We start from the raw sequence: 18,577 nt of genomic DNA on the forward strand, positions 1-18,577 counted from the left end.
AAAGTCAGCCATGTTGGCGGCTGTTACTTTTTAGTGCAGTAGAAATTAAACAGTGTGACGTCTTCGTTTCCCCTTTGCTGTGTGTCACATGCGCAGACGTAGATCGTCTCTGAAAGAATGGAGGTAAACCATCTATTAGGTCAGGAGGACCCACACCCTTATAGTGCAGCGGAGGGAGACGTCTTCGTTTCCGCTTAGTGTATGTTATCTACGCAGACATAGATCGTCTATGGTAGGACCGTAGGACACCCTCTGTATGAATGTGGTTCCCCCGTCACTCAGCGCTGCTCTGCGGGCAGTTTGGTGTCTTCTCCCGGCGAGTAGTAGCAGTAGTCATCCGCCGCCGATGCTCCGCCCCGGAGGTAGTTTTTCGCGGTAAAATCAACACACGAGACACACAGCAGCAGCAGAGACACACCGAGTCCAGGTAAAACAACTTCTTACATGGTTAGTTTGTATAACGTTAGTTGCTGTCAGTTAACTGCCCGCCATGTTTAATACGCAGTTTGGCCGTTGGAGTTAGCTGCTAGGTGGCTAAGAGGCTTGCTAACGTTAGCATAGAGGAGTGGATGTGATTGATGCTAACCAATAGTATAACCCAGGGGTCAGCAACATCCGGGCTCTTCAGCTCCTCTCCAGTGGCTCCATGTGGATTTATACACATGGAAATTAATAACTGTTTTTTGTTTACATTTTCATTTTTATTTATCACTGTTGTATGTCTAATGTATAGAGTATTAGGGCCACATTGAGGAAAAATAAATAAATCTGAGATTTCAAGAATAAAGTCATAAGTTTACATGAAAAAAAGTCTTAATATTATGATAATAAAGTCAAAGGTTTAAGAGAATTTTTTTTGTAATATTATGAGAATAAAGTCATAATATTATGATAATAAAGACATTGGTTTAAGAGAAAAAATGTTGTAATATTATGAGAATAAAGTCATAATATTATGAGAATAAAGACATTGGTTTAAGAGAAAATATTTTGTAATATGAGAATAAAGTCATAATTTTACATGAAAAAAGTTGTAATATGAGAATAAAGTCATAAGTTTATGAGAAAAAAGTCATATTATGAGAAAAAAGTCATAATATTATGAGAATAAAGTCATACGTTTATGAGAAAAAAGTCATATTATGAGAAAAAAGTCATAATATTATGAGAATAAAGTCATACGTTTATGAGAAAAAAGTCATATGAGAATAAAGTCATAAGTTTATGAGAAAAAAAGTCATAATATTATGAGAACAAAGTCACAAGTTTATGAGAAAAAAGTCATAATATTATGAGAATAAAATCATAAGTTTATGAGAAAAAAGTCATTATGAGAATAAAGTCATAAGTTTATGAGAAAAAAAGTCATAATATTATGAGAATAAAGTCATAAGTTTATGAGAAAAAAGTTATAATATTATGAGAATAAAGTCATAAGTTTACGAGAAAAAAAGTTATTATGAGAATAGAGTCATAAGATTACATGAAAAAAAGTCGTAATTATAAGAATAAAGTCATAATTTTACGTGAAATAAAGTCGTAATATAACAAGAATAAAGTCATAACTTTACATGAAAAAAGTTGTAATATGAGAATAAAGTCATAAGTTTATGAGGGAAAAAGTCATAATATTATGAGAATAAAGTCATCAGTGTATGAGAAAAAAAGTCATAATATTATGAGAATAAAGTCATCAGTTTATGAGAAAAAAAGTCATAATATTATGAGATAAATTCATAAGTTTATGAGAAAAAGTCATAATATTGAGAATAAAGTCATAAGTTTATGAGAAAAAAGTCATAATATTGAGAATAAAGTCATAAGTTTATGAGAAAAAAGTCATAATATTATAAGAATAAAGTTAGAAGTTTACGAGAAAAAAAGTTATTGTGAGAATAGTCATAAGTTTACATGAAAAAAGTCGTAAATTATAAGAATAAAGTCATAACTTTACGAGAAAAAAAGTCGTAATATTATGATAAGAAAGTCATAAGTTTAAGAGGACATTTTTTGTAGTATTATGAGAATAATACTACAACATTTTTGCATGCAGAAATATCTGCAGATTACATCGTCAAGCAATTATAGGTTAAAGATATCAAATCAAATCACCACTCCTAGCAGAACACCATACAGTGTATCATGAATTTAAGAAAAAAAGGGAAAGGAAAAAGAGTAAATATATTATTTATTTTATCACCAAGTTTTTCTTTTATCCCCTTTTATGTAATCTTCCATCAGTTGATAAAGTAAATAAATGTTTATTTAACCTTTAATCTTTCAAATCCTAATTTTTCCGGACCTTTAATTAATTTATTTATATTGTCTCATTTTACTTTTTGTAAGCAGATATACCAATAAAAAGATAGATAGACTGATTGATTGGTAGATTGATTGATTACAGCCTCCAGGCCTGTTGATGTTCACAAAGTTTAATTGAATAAACGTTTAAACACCTGTCTGACTACCTGTTCTCTCTCTGTTCTGCACTTGCTCAGTAGAGTCATGCCGTCCAACGTGGAAATCAAAGCCAAAGTGAGTGACCCAACGCTGTTCGCCGAGAAGGCCGCCAAGCTCAGCCAATCAGAGGGAACGATCATCGGACAGCACGACACCTTCTTCAACTGCCGCCAAGGACGACTGAAGCTGCGAGACTTCATGGTACATATATACAGTTATATAGATAAAAATAAACTGTCTATATATACAGATATATAGATAAACATATACAATCAATGATATTTTATTAACTATCGATAATAGCGTCACATTTTGTTTCATCAGGTTCATTAGATAATCAATATCAGAACAAACGTTATTAAAAAAATAATATACAAAAATACTCTAGAGCAACGCTTACTAGAAATATAATTGTGAAAACAAATAAATAAAATGAGAAGACAAACAACAAAAATGTAACAAAAAAATGCATATATAAAATATACATTAAGCAAAAAATAAATAAATAAAAACAAATTCATTAATAAATATCAATATCAAAAAAGTAATAAAAAATAATACATATACTAAATAAAAATCAAGGCTAAAATAAAAATGAATTAATAAAAAATAATATCAATAGCAAAAAAGTGTTTTGAATAATACAGAAAAAAATTAAATAAAATGAGAAAACAAATGAAATAATTATCAAAAAATAATACATATATGAAATAAAAATCAAGGCAAAAATAAATTCATAAAAATAACAAAAAAAGGTGTTTTAAATAATAAAGATAAAAAATATTATATATACAAAATGAGAAAACAGACAAAGAAATAAACAAATATAACAATGCATATATAAGATATAAATGAAATAAAAAATAGCAAATATAATTTAACTATAAAAGAAATAAAGATTAAAAAGTAAAAAAATAATTAAATTAAATTGACATTAAAATAAAAATTACAAAAGATACAAAATAAATACCCCCCCCAAATGAATAAATAAAAATGTAAATAGAATTAACATACAAATTACATAAGATACGAAATCATAAAAAAACGTAAATAAAAATTACAAATAGAATAAACATTAATATTACATAAGAAATACAAAGTCATAATAGATTTTAAAAAACAAGAACAAAGTAATATTCTCTGAATACACCATATCTTGTTCCCAGGTATAAAACTGACTCACTGGTTGTTTGTTTGTTAGAACGAGGCAGGTCAGCTGATCTTCTACGAGCGTCCGGACACCGATGGACCCAAACTGTCCCGTTACTCCATCAGTCCGACCAGCGACCCGTCAAGTCTCCGGGTAAAACACTAAACAACATTTGATATACAATACAACCGCCATTTATGCAGGTTAATAACTGTCTATGTGTGTGTGCGCAGGCGGTGCTGTCAGACGCTCTTGGGGTTAAAGGTGAGGTGCGGAAGGAGCGACGGCTGTTTCTGATTGGTCAGACCAGAGTTCACCTGGACACAGTGGAGGGGCTGGGGAACTACATGGAGCTGGAGGTCAGCACACACACACACACACACACACACACACACACACACACACACACACACACACACACACACACACACACACACACACACACACACACACACACACACACACACACACGAACACCTGAACACCTGAACACACAAACACCTGAACACACAAACAGTTTATTGTCTTTCGTAAAGCAAAAATTAAATCAAACATTTCTGGTTTCAGCCTCTTAAATGTGATGTTTTGCTGCTTTATTGATTGATTTGATTTATTTTATATTATTATAAATTTTAAATTCTTTATTTTAAGACGGTTGGTCGACAAAAAAACTATTTTGTGACTTTTTATCGACTAAACAATTAATTGAAAACATAAAATAAAAAATGTCTCCCCCTCAGAGGCTGACGTTGCCTTCCAGGATATAGTGTTCTTACAGGGTTAAATATTATAATGTGTATTATATAATAAGCTGAAATGTCGTTTTTATGAAAGCACATTATATGATCAAAGGAAGAAAGTCATGTTAATTTTTGTCTGGTAGTTATGAAACCTTTTTTGTATCGTAATTGTAATATCTGAGTCGTGCAATTAGGAGAAATGATCTCCTAATTATGATAAGAAAGTATATGTAATAATTATGGGATATGATCCCATAATTATCAGTAAATTATCTCATAATTGTCTAATTTTGTCTGGGAGAGATGGCGTCAACACAAGTCCCTGGTGAACTATAAATGGGGGACATTACAAAACCACGACTAGCATCTTAAACCCACAAAGACGCCCAGACAACTCTGATATAATCAGATTTTATTTCCTACTTTGTTGGAGGTATTGTGTTGTGTCGCACCTTCGCGGCTGGGCGTAGCGTCCACGGTTGTGTCTTCGCAACGCTGTGGCTGACGCCGACTCCGTACAACGTTTTGTTGTGACGGTATTTGAAGATATTGTATTGAAAGAGATATTTCCCAGAGGAGCAGACAGCACAGAGAGGAGTCCAGACAGAAAACAAACAGGTGCGATTAAATGTGTGATGAACAAAATTGATCCAGTAAACGTAAACTGATCGACTGAATAACCTGTGTGTTTGTTTGTTTGTTTGTTCAGGTGGTGATGCGTCCAGAGCAGACCGTTGAAGACGGACAGAAGGTACGTTTGACCTTTATCAACATTAGCAGCGTTGCTTACGGATGGTGATAAATAATGACTTGTTAAACCACTATTAAATAGCAAAGTTTACTTTATATTTCCCTGCACAAACACATCAACGTTCATGTCTTAAATAGTTTGATTTGACCTGTTTTGTGTATTTTTTTTAAGGTTGCCGAGGATCTGATGGAGAAGTTGGGTGTCTCAAAGGAGAGTCTGGTGATGGGAGCGTACATGGACCTGATACTGAAGGGACATTAAGAGACATAAAACAAACGCACTTCTGGAGACGGAGCAGAGAGCAGGATGTAGTAATCAGAATGAAACACTGATAAATAACAAACTAAACTCTTCACTACTGTAAAAACATCCTGTATTTAGATGTGGTACAGTTATCAGACTAGTCTCTAACCACAATAATCTGTAGTATTTTCACTGCAATCAGATGATCAGTATACTGTTTAAAATAGAATCTGATCTGTTAACTTAGTATTGTATTTGTATAAAAAAATTATGTGGAAGGAGACATTTTGAAAATATCCTTTTCTTTTCTAAATAAATGGACTCAAACAGAGGTGGTTTATGTGTGAATGGATTTAAACAGCTGACAGTGGTAGCACAAATAATTAAATTTATATAGCACACTTATAAACGACAAAAAAAATGAATCTCAAGGTGCTTCACATAAAGGGTAAAACAATCATAAAACAACATTAAAAATTACACAAAAGAACCATGTGATTAAAAGCGCTAAAATAGGATAAATACAATTATAGACAAAATAATTTGGGACCAAAATTAAAAAGTAAAATAATTTAAGTCAGTTTTAAAAAAGATTAATTTAAACTAAACTGGCAATATTTGTTTACCTTAAAGTTACTACAAGGAACTTTCATTTTGTGTTTGGACAAAAACGGTAGTGTTTCCATGAGCACCATTGCCTCGTGTCGTAAAGATCTGCAGCTGCCAGACTCCCTTTAGAAAACCTCTCATTATACCGCAGCAGGGTCTGACAGTCGACCCCGCTCAATCCTGGTTCTGGTTCTCCCCATAGACATTGCTGCTGTAACGGAAAACTGGATTTGATATTGTGATTTTGTGATTTAATGAATAAAGTAAGAAAGCTGTACTAATTCATTCAATCATATATTTATTTTCTAAGGGTTTTGTCACTTTTGATATTCTATAAAAATCAGTAAAATGATCAGCTCTGGATTTCAGGGACAATATGTAATTATAATAATTATAAATCAAATGTATACAGTGCTTTCAAACATGCTTTAGATAATAAAAATCATGATCAAATATATATAACAGATAGTGAAATTGCTGGTGGTTTGGGGTTACGGAGTTTGTTCCTTTGGTTTTGTAACAGCCTCACATTAATACTCTGTCACCTGAACACACCTCAGATACACATGTTAAACAGGGTTTTAATCTCCCGCAGGTGGGTGGTTGCTATGATAACTAGCCAGTCAGTCATTAGTCGGGCGTTCAGCCTGAAATTAAAATGTAAATCCCAAAATACAGATCCAACAGTGCTGAAAAATCATAAAAAAATTAATAATAATAAACTTGATTTATACAGCAGTTTTCAAATAAAGTGCTTAACATTTCAGAACTGCAAAATCATAAAAATTATAATATACCCAACAATAATATAAGTTAAAAGCAATAATAATAAAACAGATGAGAGATCTAGGAAATTAAACATTGTGTTAGAAAAGAGGAATCAGGTTTGATTTAATCTGCTGCTGCGTCTGTCTCTTATAAAGCACATTTTATTTCTTTTCCAATAAAAATAATAATTACAAATAATATATTATACATAATTATAAAAAAAAACCCATTTTACCTGCAGCTTGTAGAGTTCAGTGTTCTGTTTTTTTATTTATTTATTTTTGTTGGTTAGAGATCAGCTGGTGAAGGTTTGGTTACCAGATTTAGACCCAGATTTAGTAGAGGCTCCTTCAGTCCAGCAGAGATCGCTGTAACTCTACAACAGACACTAAAACAGCTGATTTCAGACTGTTTGTATCATAAAGTAAAACTTTATTTATCTCAGAGGGAAATTGTTGTGCAGCAGTTGCAGTACAAAGTAGGAAATAGTGCAAATATATAAATAAATTGAAATCCAAAATATACACAATGCCAAAAATATAAAAATTGTATCAGTATTTGTTTCATTGACAGTTCATAATCTGATCAGCTGCTAGTACAACATAAAGTTACATATGAAGATTGAATATGAGTATTGATAGATTAGACTCGTCTTTATGGTTGTTGTGGTCGTTTTTGAAAAAGAATTAAAAGAATGTACATAAACTGTATACAAGAAGTGGACTTAGTCACTGTGACGTCACCCATTGGTTTGTGGACTATGGTTTTGAAGCCTCAAGTTTGCCATCTTGGTATTTGGTCGTCGCCAACTTGGTTTTTGGCTGTCGTCATCTTGGATTTTGTCCGTCGCCATCTTGTCCATCACCATCTTGTCCATCACCATCTTGTTTTTTTGTCGTTGCCCTCTTGGGTTTTGTCCGTCGCCATCTTGGTTTTTTGTCCATTGGCACCTTTTTTTTTGTGGGCCGTTACCATCTTGGTTTTTGGGTCATCGCCATCTTGGTTTTTGGCCGTCGTCATCTTGGTTGTTGGCCGTCGTCATCTTGGTTTTTGGCTGTTGCCATATTTGTTTTTTGGCCGTCACCATCATAGTTTTTGTTTGTCGCCATCTTGGTTTTTGGCCGTAGCCACACATTAAAGCATCCCCTGCTTTATGGTCTATTTGACTCTAAATGGGACCATAATTTACTAAATGAACATCATGCTGTATTGAAGAAAACTTGAAACTAGCGATTAAAACCATAAACTCATGTTTACAATGTTTACTGAGGTAATAAATCAAGTGAGAAGTAGGCTCATTTTCTCATAGACTTCTATACAATCAGACGTCTTTCTGCAACCAGAGGAGTCGCCCCCTGTTGGCTGTTAGAAAGAATGAAGTTTTAAAGCACTTCATCATTTGCTTCACTTCTCAGGACCGGAGGTTGAACACTGGAAGTAGATATAGTATTAAATCCTTTAATCCTTTAAAAATGTGGTTTTATTAGCGTTGTTGGTTTAAAGTTTACCCTCTCTGTAAGTGTCTTTGAGCCTTTTTCTTTTGTCACTGTGCCTGAGTTTGAGCAGCCAGTCGGCTTTTTCTATCCATTGATAACATTCAGGCTCCATCTGGTCTCTCTGTTGTCTCAGTTCATTCAGAAATAAACAGATTTGGGTCATTTTCTTTCAGTTACAGTTGGCGTCGTCGCCAGCAGATCTTTAGAGGAGGGAAGCCAGAGATTAGAAGTTTATTTACTGCTGATGACTCATCCATCAAGTATGATCACCATTGTTTGCTTCATATATACAGATGTAGTGACAGTTCAAACAAACAGCGGTGACATCCGGCTGAACTTTTCAAGCCACATAAATAACTGACAAACAGTTTGTTGTGATCGAGACTTCAACACAAGCTTCAGAATCACTAATTATCAGATGACAGTTTGTTTTATCGGTTCGTAATCTCAGATTCAAGACTGCTTATACTTACCGCTTTCATCAAATTAAAGCTTGATAGGTCGGCATCAATAAATAAATAAAACGTCCTCCTTTTTAAGTCCTAGTCATTGGTCCCTGAGTGTTTTCATCAAAATACAAGTAAAAGTCCTGCGTTCAAAATGTTACTTCAGAGCTTCAGAGGAGCTGATGGAGGATTTATCATTTGGACAGAGCCAGGCTAGCAGTTTCCCTCTGCTTTCAGTCTTTATGCTAAGCTAAGCTTCGCTGTCTCCTGGCTTTAGCTTCATATGTACTGCACGTGAAAGTGGTATCTATCTTCCAGTGGTGGAATGTAACAAAGTACTGTATTTAAGTACACATTTTAAGTACTTGTACTTTACTTTCTTGTTATGCCACTTCATGCTTCTAATCCACTACATGCAAAAAGTAACTACAGCTCTTAAAGGGAGAGTCCATTTACGTTCTTTTGTGGGGTTTTTCAAATGGAAACGCCCACTCAGCTGTTAGCAAAAAGCAGTGACGTAGTTTAGCACAGTAAGCTAATCAATAAGGTTATGAATAATATGAATGCTAGCTCTAGCTGAGTTGATGTTAGCTATGCTAAGTTTGGAAATAACTGAAAGGTTTAGTTCAGATTTTTTGAAGTGGGGTTGAATGTATACTCCCGTTTTCTGAGAGGTAAAATTACTGTTTTTGTGAATGGAGTCTGGAGGCTTTGAAGAGAGCGCAATAACAGCTATATAGCCGCAATAACTACGCTGTTCTTGCTTTTGCCGTGTCATTTGTACGCCATGTAATCTGTACTGACTGCAGTGTAAACGCATCCGTCCGAATATGCTACGCTCAGGTGGATGCGTCAAACAAACACAGGACTTTCATTATTATTATTTTAAGCCCAACCATGATGTTTTTCCCATCTAAATGGTTGTGTTGCCTAAACATGACTGCAGACGTAACCAAAGTTTTGTTGCCTAAACATACCTGTGGACGTTACCGTAGTTATGTTGCCTAAACAAAACTGCGGACGTTACCGTAGTTTTGTTTCCGTAGTTTTGTTTCTGTAGTTTTGTTGCCTAAACATAACTGCGGACATTACCGTATTTTTTTCCCCGCAGTTTTGTTGCCTAAACATAACTGCGGACATTACCGTAGTTCTGTTGCCTAAACATAACTGCGGACATTACTGTAGTTTTGTTTCCGTAGTTTTGTTGCCTAAATATAACTGCGGACGTTACCGTAGTTTTGTTTTCGTAGGTTTGTTTCTGTAGTTTTGTTGCCTAAACATAACTGCGGATGTTACCATAGTTTTGTTGCCTGAACATAACTGCGGATGTTAACGTAGTTTTGTTGCCTAAACATAACTGCGGATGTTAACGTAGTTTTGTTGCCTAAACATAACTTCGGACGTTACTGTAGTTTTGTTTTCGTAGTTTTGTTGCCTAAACATAACTGCAGACGTTACCGTAGCTTTATTTTTGTATTTTTGTTGCCTGAACATGACTGCGGACGTTACCGTAGTTTTGTTTCCTAAACATAACTGAAGACGTTACCGTATTTTTTTAGCCGTAGTTTTTTTTTTATCGTAGTTTTGTTGCCTGAACATAACTGCGGACGTTACCGTAGTTTTGTTTCCTAAACATAACTGAAGACGTTACCGTATTTTTTTAGCCGTAGTTTTTTTTTATCGTAGTTTTGTTGCCTCAACATAACTACAGACATTACAGTAGTTGGGTGACGTAAAAATTATCCGCGAAATATCTTTCTAATGTCGTGCTATTTATATGCCTTCCCTTGAGATCCGGTTAATGTTTACATAATTAAGTGTTTGGTGTCTAAAAGTGTCTTTTTATGGCTCTTTTAAAGCTGAACCATCAGTCAGTTATTAGCATGTATACTGGTGTGTTTACTGGTGCGTATACTGGTCTGTATACTGGTGCGTATACTGGTGCGTATACTAGTGCGTATACTGGTCTGTATACTGGTGCGTATACTAGTGCGTATACTGGTGCGTATACTGGTGTGTATACTGGTGTGTATAACATAGAAGCAGTGCTGTGAGTGGAGCAGCTGTATAGAGCTCTCAGTGAGGGACTTCACATGTGGAAAACACCCTCTTCATCTCCTAGCGGGGAGGTCATGTGACTCCTGCTGCCACGTGGCGCTCTGATTGGTCGATCCCCACTTTTATATAAATATATATATATTTTAAAAACATGTCTTTACATGTAAAACGTTCGGTGCTAATCTCCCCATCATCATCATCATCATCATGCACCAGGGCTCGTCATCATTGGCCAGTGATGATGATGATGAGGATGCTGATTTTTTTTGCTATTGCATCGTTGCCATGGCGACGGGGCCGCTCCTCCACGCCCACGCTGCTCACCCTCTCTCTTCCTCTCTCGCTCGCTCTAGAGAGCGAGAGAGAGAGAGAGAGAGGTGTGTTTTTAACCCACGCATTAGAGTGGGAGACAACGTGCACACTCACACGTGCACGCACACACACACACACACACACACACACACACACTCGTATGCTCAGAGTGTGTGTCATGCTATCAGTGTGTGGGCTGAACCGACCAGCCTTCCACTCATCCTGCCTCTCCCTCTCTCTCTCCCTCCTCTTCATCTTCTTCTCTCTCTCTTTCCGTCTCCAGATACACCTCCTCCTCCTCTTCTTCTTCCTCTTCTTCCTCTTCTTCTTCTTCTTCTTCTTTTTCTTCTTCTTCTTTCCATCATCCATCATCTCTCTCCTCTTCCTCTCTCCTCCTCTTCATCAGTCCTTCCTTTTCTTTTCAGTTCATCATCATGGAGAACGAGTCGGTGATCTTCTGGGTGAGTCTCTCTCTGCAGCGCTGTGTGTGTTTAATGTGTGTGTGTGATTTGATGCATGTGTGTGTGTGTGTTTGGCTCATGTTGTGTCGGTATTTGTGTGTGTTTGGCTCATGTTGTGTCGGTATGTGTGTGTGAGTGTGTGTTTAATGTGTGTTTAATGTGTGTGTGTTTGTGTATGTGTGTGTCACTTGCTGCCGGTCTGTAACTTTAAAAGTCGTGACTGATTTTTCTTTACACTTCACCTTTTTTTACCTGTCGTCATCCTTTCATCTCCTCCTTTCGTGTCCTTATTTCCTCTCTTCATTTCCTTGCCTCCTCTCCTCCCTTCCTTTCCTTTCCTTCTATCTGCATTCCTTCCCTCTCTCCTGTCCTCGCTCGACTCGTTCTTCCTCATTCATTTCTTCTGTCCTTTCCTTCATCTCGTCGTTTTTCGTTTTCTCCGTCTGTCCCGTCATCTCATTTCCTCATCCCTCACTTGCTCCCTTGCCTCCTTTCCTTTCCTCTTCCTGTCATCTCCTTCCCTCATCCCTTATTTCCTTCCTTGCCGTGCTTCTTTCCTTTCTTCCCTTTCCTTCTCTCCAATCTTCATTCCTTTCCTCTTTTCCTTGCCTACTTTCCTCCGTTCTTCCTTTTCCTCCTCTGCCTCCAGTCATCTTTACTTTCCTTTCTTTATCTCGTTTCCTCATTTCCTTTCCTACTGTCCTCGTTTGCCTTCTTTTCTTTCCTCCTCTCCTCTCTTCCTTTCCTTTCTTTCTCTCCCATCTGCATTCCTTCCCTCTTTTCTTCTGTCCTTTCCTTCATCTTCTGTCCTGTCATCTCCTTCCCTCATTTGCTTCCTTGCCTCCTTTCGTCCATTCCTTTCCTCCTCCCATCATCTTCTTCCCTCTTCCCACATTTCCTTCCTTGCCTCCTCTCTTCATTTCATTCCCTCCTCTCCCTCCAGTCATCTCTTATATCCTTTATCTCCTTTCCTCATTTCCTTGCCTCTATTCCTCTCTTCCTTTCCTTTCCTTCTCCACTATCTGGATTCCTTCCCTCTTTCCTTGTCTGCCTCCTTTCCTTGCCTCCTCTCCTCTCCTCTCTTCCTTTCCTTTCCTCTTCATGTCATGTCCTTCCCTCATCCCTTATTTCCTTCCTTGCCTTGCCTCCTCTGTCCTTTTCCTTCCCTTCTCTCATATCTGCATTCCTTCCCTCTTTTCCTTGCCTATTTTCCTTCGCTATTCCTCTTCCTCCTCTCCCTACATTCATCTCGCCTATCCTTTCTTTATCTCCTTTCCTCATTTCCTTACCTCCTCTTCTCTCTTCCTTTCCTTTCCTTTAATTTCTTCTGTCCTTTCCTTCATCTCGTCTTTTTTGTTTTCTCCCTCTGTCCCATCAACTCCTTCCGTCAACCCTCATTTGCTTCTTTGCCTCCTTTCCTTTCTTTTTCCCGTCATCTCCTTCCCTCATCCCTCATTTCCTTGTTTGCCTTCTGACCTTACATGGCCTACTTCCATCCTCTCCACTTTCTCCTATCTCCTATGCTTCCCTTCCTTTACTCTCCTAGTCTACTCTATCCTTCTTTCGTTTTCCTTCCTCTCCTCTTCTTCTATCTCCACTTGTTTCTTTTCTCTTTTATCCTCTTCCTCTCTTCCTGTTCTTTTTTTCCACTTTCCATGCCTCCTTTCCTTCCTTTCATCCCTCTTTCCTTTACCTCCCATCTTTTATTTATTTCCTCCTTCATCTCCTTTTAAATTCCTTCCCTCCTTTGCGTCTCTCTTCCTCTTCCTCTCCTCTCTTTTTCCTGCTGTGCTCTCTTTCTCTCATTGCTTTTCCATCCCTCCTTTCCTCCCGTCTCTCTCTCTCTGAGGGTCGTCTTTTTATTTCCTGTTTCCTTCATCATCACTTTACCGTCCTCAGTGTGTGTGTGTGTGTGTGTGTGTGTGTGTGTGTGTGTGTGTGTGTGTGTGTGTGTGTTATGTAATCTCAGCAGTGTGTAGGCCGTAGTCTCAGACCGTCTATCTAAAGGGATGATCTGCCTCAAACACTTCAAACAGGAAGTGGATCTTCTTCTTTTTCTTCTTCTTCTTCTTCTTCTTCTTCTTCTTCTTCTTCTTCTTCTTCTTCTTCTGCAGCGCTCACACTCTTTAACATCACCGGGTTGTCATGGCAACGTGTTAAGCCCAGCTCTGGGACTGCATGCGTGCGTCGATGGTCAGAGGTTAAACTGCATCGCTGGCTGAATCAACAGAGAGCGATCAGCTGAATCTGCAGCTCCTCTCGGCTTTATGCAGCTTCATATTTATCAACTTTACTGTTCTGGTTCACTCTCGGTGCTCTCATAGCGTCGATTTCAGAGGTAAAGCCGTAATAAAACCCGACTGTTCACGACCTGCTCAGTGGCAAACAGCAGACAGACCCAGTTAGAGACTAACTGGTGAACATAGAGACAGATATTTCCCTCAGGAGTTGGTAAAGATAAAAAACTGTGAAGTACAGAACCTGCCAAAATCAAAAATAAATGAATGACTCGATAAATAAATAAGTAAATAAATAAAATAAATGATAAAATAAATAAATAAATTAAAATTATTATAAAAATAAATACATAAATAAATAAAAGGAAAAATTAAACAGAAGAGCAAATAAATATGGAAATTAATACAATGATAAATAAAGAAGCAAATTAAAACAACTATCAATTTATGTCAGATTTTATCAATTACTTAATGGCTACATTTATTTTTAATATATTTAATGACATTTATTTATTTATCGAGTAATGTTTGAATAAATATCTCATAAAATTTAGCACAAATGCATTTATTTATATTTTTTATTTATGTTTGCATTTATTTTTATTTTCTATTTATTGTTTGCATTTATTTTTTAGTCATTTATTTTTGCATTTATTTTTTAGTCATTTTTTATTTATCTTTAAATATATGTATTAATTTATGTATTTATGCATTTATTTTTTATTTATTTATGCATGATTTTCCCTTCACTATTACCCCTTATAATTAATTACTGGCTACATTATTTTTGCTATATTTAATGAAATATTTATTTATTTATCGAGTCATTTATTAATAAATATGTCACTAAATATAGCGAATATGCATTTATATATTATTCCATACAAAACAGCTAATAGAGAGAGAATATTGGACTGACATTCATCAGGTGACACAAAGACTCAAAACACAAAGGAATAACCTTTTGTAAGATATAATAAGAACCGTTGTATGAGGATACGTTGTTCTGGTACACGGCCCGCGGTGCTATGGCGAAACCGAAATGTGACTCATGTGTGGACGCCGCTGTTGTTGTCCAGCTTAAATGTTGTCAGTAATGATTATTTGAGCCCCTAGGTGGCGCTGACTGGGCTTCAGTTCTTGTTCTAATGCCAGGAGAAAGAAACTGAATAGATCCGCCTCGGTTTTTAGTTTTTAGGTTCCAACCGATGTGAGAAACTTGACAAGATAAAGTGTGTGTGAGTGTGTGACATGATAATGCAGTGTGTGTTATCAGCTCCTGCCATTGGTTACCATGGTAATGGCCAACGGAGCTACAGTTTCAGGACACACAGACATCGTGTTCACACCTCACAATGAAATGCTTCTCTGTGATCTGACCACAACTGGACGGCTTCAGATGTGCTTTCACACCTGGACCGTGTTCATCAGGATCAGATGGTTCACATTCAGTGTGAATACATGATGTTTGATAATGCAGTCACACGATTCCTCAACTTCACTGCATCATAGAAAGAGCCGGAGAACAACTCGAGATTTAATATTCACCAATTAAGTTCAATTACGTAGGAGCAGTCTCAGGCTCCCTCCAACAACGCTCATTAAATATGTATAAAATAAGAAAAAGATCACGCAACTAAAAACAAAATGAAATATTGCAAGTCATTATTAACCCTTATTTGCATAATGAGGTAGAAATGCATAAAGAAATGTAAAAAGAAAAGAATACAGAAATAAATAGGTTTGGGGAAATAAATAAGGGGTGAAATGCAAAGGGAAAATCAGGTAGAAATAAATACAAAATAAATACATACATTTAGAAATAAAAAAAAAAAGTCAACAATAAATCGCAATGAATAAACGCAAAAATTAATACATTTAAAAATTAATAAAGATAAATACATAAATAAGTAAAAGACAAAATTAAACAAAAGAGTAAAGAAATACTGGAATTAATACAAAGATAAATAAATAATGAAGCAAATCAAAACAGAATTGTCACATTTTATTATATTAAATTATTTTTTTTAAATATTATTTTGCTACATTTAATGACTATTTATTTATTAATATTTAATAATTTTTTTTGTCAGGTTCGGTCCTCCATAAGAAAGTGCTAGAAAATATTAAATAATATTGAATATGTATAAAAAAGAAAGAAAAGAAAAGATTACGCAAGAAAAACGAAAATTAGTCTAAAGGTAAAATAGTGCAGTTAATTAATAGTAAAAGTCTTTGAATTAATTTGAGTTCCTCAAATAAAATGTAGAGTAAAAAGTACAATATTTACCTCTGAGATTTAGTGGCGTACAGGTAGAAAGTAAAAGTAGTGTATGTAAAGTATAAAAGTGTGTGTGTGCGTGTGTGTGTGTGTGTGTGTGTGTGTGTGTGTGTGTGTGTGTGTGTGTTTTTTATCAGTGCTGTCCAGCTTCTCGGCTTTTTCCTGCCAAACTTCCGTTTCCTTGGCAACCCAGACAGGGAAACAGGAAGTGTGAGTCACAGGAAGTACTTCTAATCTTTGTCAAGTTTTTTGTATTGTTTTCTTTGTGTCCATCATGTCCTCCTGCTCTCTGCGTCGCCATGGAAACATCCTAGTTTCCACAGACCCTCCCCACCCACCCCCCACACACACACACACACACACACACACACACACACACCAGCTGGCTAGCATGCTGTTAGCTATTAGCAGGCTACCAGCTGGCTACCAGTATGCTACTGGGCTGACTAAACAGGAAGCTAACAGCGCTCTGCTAACAGGAATACGTATTCAATACGTACACCAAAGAAGCACAGAGACGCAACTCCGCAACCTTTTTTGACAACAGCCGCTGCCTCCATTTTGGACTGAAAATGCTTACCATATTTTATTGTTCAACACAGGACATTTCTGTAGAATATGACAATAAAATAGAAATAATTTAGTTTTACTTTTGTACGGCACTTTGTAGGTGGACGTTTTATTGGCGTCTGGTAGTTGCGTTCAGTCCAAAATGGCGGAAGCGTAGCTCTGCTGCTGGGAGCGTTGATTTTGACATTGAACGAACTATCGACTTTCACTTCTTAGCAATATACGTTCTTTGCGTACACTATAGTGTGCAACATCACAGAGGCTCCGTAGTCCGAACCACAACGGCAAACTTTATTACTCCTTTCAACCTTGACAAAGGCAACGCAGACCAGATCCTCTTCCAGCCTTTCACAATAAAAGCCCTAGACGTATACACTGTTTATCAGAGGCAAATTCCCTCCGCTAAAAGGAAACTTAATAAAATAGCTTACAGTAGTTTAGTTCTTTATTTGTGTATATTATAAATTAAAACAAAAGAGATATACCATAACATAAATAAATGTACAGGTTGGTTGAACAAAAACCCTGAGGGCTTGTCAAAGGAAATCACCACACATTGAAATTAAAGTCAGCTATATTACAATTTACAAACCGACATAAATATTTAAAAAAAATATCTAAAAGAAAGAAAATAATACTAATTCCAAACAAGAAATGCTAGAAATAAAAAGACGGGACGGAAAATGAAAAAAAAAGAATAAATAAAAAAGTTTTACAGTAAACAGTAGTAGTAGTTTAGGCTCACCAACAATTTATCTCAGACATATTTAAAGATGCTCTGGGTCAATAGGATCCCGGTAGTTGGTCCTCAGCCTATGCAAATCTATTCAATCTGTTACTGAAAAAGTGTTGCAACTATGAATAGTTTTGATAAGAAAAATTCTTAGGAGAGTATTTGGCATTTTATCCATCACGCCTTCTGTGTGTAAAAGGCCTTAAAGCTCCGACTCTCTCTGTAATCTCTTATGTTCTTTCAGCGAAGCCAAACACACAATCCATGTTTTCATGGAGTTAATGTATCTTTGTGTGTCTGTTTCCAGACATAACAGTGATTTGAATGCTAACTGCTAACCGAAGCTAACAGTAAATCCTAATCTGCTGCACTCGCCATTAGTTTTCTGTGTTTTGTACTCCTCTCAGGATCAATATTTAGAACTTTACATAATACTATCAGTTAGAAAGCAGGTGTAGGTCTCTTTCCATCGGCCTTGTTGCCATGCTAACAGATACAACCGCTTCATATTGTGTAACTGACTGAACCTGAAATGGCCTCCACGAAATGCAACTGTGTCTGACCCAATTCTGGTTTAAACTGCAAGACGACTCCCTCCGTCGTCTCCGAACACCCTCCGCTCTTCTTCTGACATGTTTTTTTTACCCCCTCCTCCTCCTCCTCCCTCTCCTTCGTATCCTGGTCTCCCCTTTTACCTCCCACCCACCTCCTCCTCCTCCCTATCTTCCTCTTGCTCTTCCTCCCTCTTTTCCTCCCTTTCTACAGGATGGGCAGGGCAGCTCCCAGAATACCATCTGAAACTCTGAGACCTCTCACTCTGCTGCAGGATTACTACACAGTTATACTACAGAAACCACTTCACCGTTTACTGTAGAAGTACTTCATCTACTGCTCATCCTACAAGAGGAACTACAACAGCTTCGGGAACTACTTGCTGCAGAAAGTACTCGTTATACTCGCAGGATTACAACAATCCCAATCAAAACCCCAACCAGAGACAGAACCTGGCACCTCAAGCTGGACCAGAACCAGAAGCCAGAACCAGTACCGGAGCAGTAAGCCAGTCTGACTCTGTAGAGCGGATCAGACCACGCCAGGACAGACCAGAAGAGACCAGAAGAGACCAGTAGAAATCAGTAAAGGCCATTGGAAAAGTTTGATGGGACTGCTGACGATAGGTGAGTGCACTTATCTTTATTACTGGAAGTGTTGGAACTAAACTGGTTTGGATCTGGAACCAGTCAGTCCTAGAACCAGTCAGT

The 18,577-nt window shown here is 36.7% G+C and overlaps 2 protein-coding genes across 14 annotated transcripts in view; both read left to right on the forward strand.

Moving 5' to 3' along the window:
- Positions 1-102: 102 nt before the first annotated feature.
- On the forward strand, positions 103-5,675 carry LOC119483187. 5 transcript variants are annotated; one of them, XM_037761300.1, is made up of 7 exons: positions 105-427; positions 2,499-2,661; positions 3,662-3,763; positions 3,844-3,969; positions 4,925-4,968; positions 5,060-5,101; positions 5,273-5,675. In XM_037761300.1, the coding sequence occupies exons 1-6, from the start codon at positions 261-263 to the stop codon at positions 5,064-5,066; spliced, it is 609 nt and encodes a 202-aa protein (XP_037617228.1). In that variant the 5' UTR covers positions 105-260; the 3' UTR covers positions 5,067-5,101; positions 5,273-5,675. The 5 variants fall into 5 exon arrangements, 4 of the variants coding, with proteins under 4 accessions (XP_037617227.1, XP_037617228.1, XP_037617226.1 ...); XR_005205635.1 differs by lacking the exon at positions 5,273-5,675 and having other exon boundaries at positions 106-427; positions 4,888-4,968; positions 5,060-5,098; XM_037761298.1 differs by lacking the exon at positions 4,925-4,968 and having other exon boundaries at positions 114-427; positions 2,502-2,661.
- A 5,670-nt stretch (positions 5,676-11,345) lies between these two features.
- The window catches only part of shank3b (SH3 and multiple ankyrin repeat domains 3b), a 38,594-nt gene continuing 31,362 nt past the window's right edge, over positions 11,346-18,577 (forward strand). For 7 of the 9 annotated variants that reach the window (XM_037760644.1, XM_037760648.1, XM_037760647.1 and 4 more), the window contains exons 1-2: positions 11,346-11,494; positions 18,081-18,493. The gene's annotated coding sequence lies outside the window, so the exon portion shown is untranslated. Of the gene's footprint in view, positions 11,495-15,826; positions 16,223-18,080; positions 18,494-18,577 lie in introns of those variants that run through there. The other 2 variants (XM_037760645.1, XM_037760651.1) reach the window with 2 other exon arrangements.

The sequence above is a fragment of the Sebastes umbrosus genome, chromosome 23, assembly GCF_015220745.1.
Source record: "Sebastes umbrosus isolate fSebUmb1 chromosome 23, fSebUmb1.pri, whole genome shotgun sequence".
Taxonomy (NCBI): domain Eukaryota; kingdom Metazoa; phylum Chordata; class Actinopteri; order Perciformes; family Sebastidae; genus Sebastes; species Sebastes umbrosus.

Excerpts from the sequence above, each read along its gene's own strand:
- LOC119483187 (XM_037761297.1), top strand. The coding sequence starts at position 261 with ATGTGGTTCCCCCGTCACTCAGCGCTGCTCTGCGGGCAGTTTGGTGTC. Across the intron at positions 3,764-3,843 it reads GCGACCCGTCAAGTCTCCGG|GCGGTGCTGTCAGACGCTCT; the intron begins GTAAAACACTAA and ends GTGTGTGCGCAG. Across the intron at positions 3,970-5,059 it reads GGAACTACATGGAGCTGGAG|GTGGTGATGCGTCCAGAGCA; the intron begins GTCAGCACACAC and ends TTGTTTGTTCAG.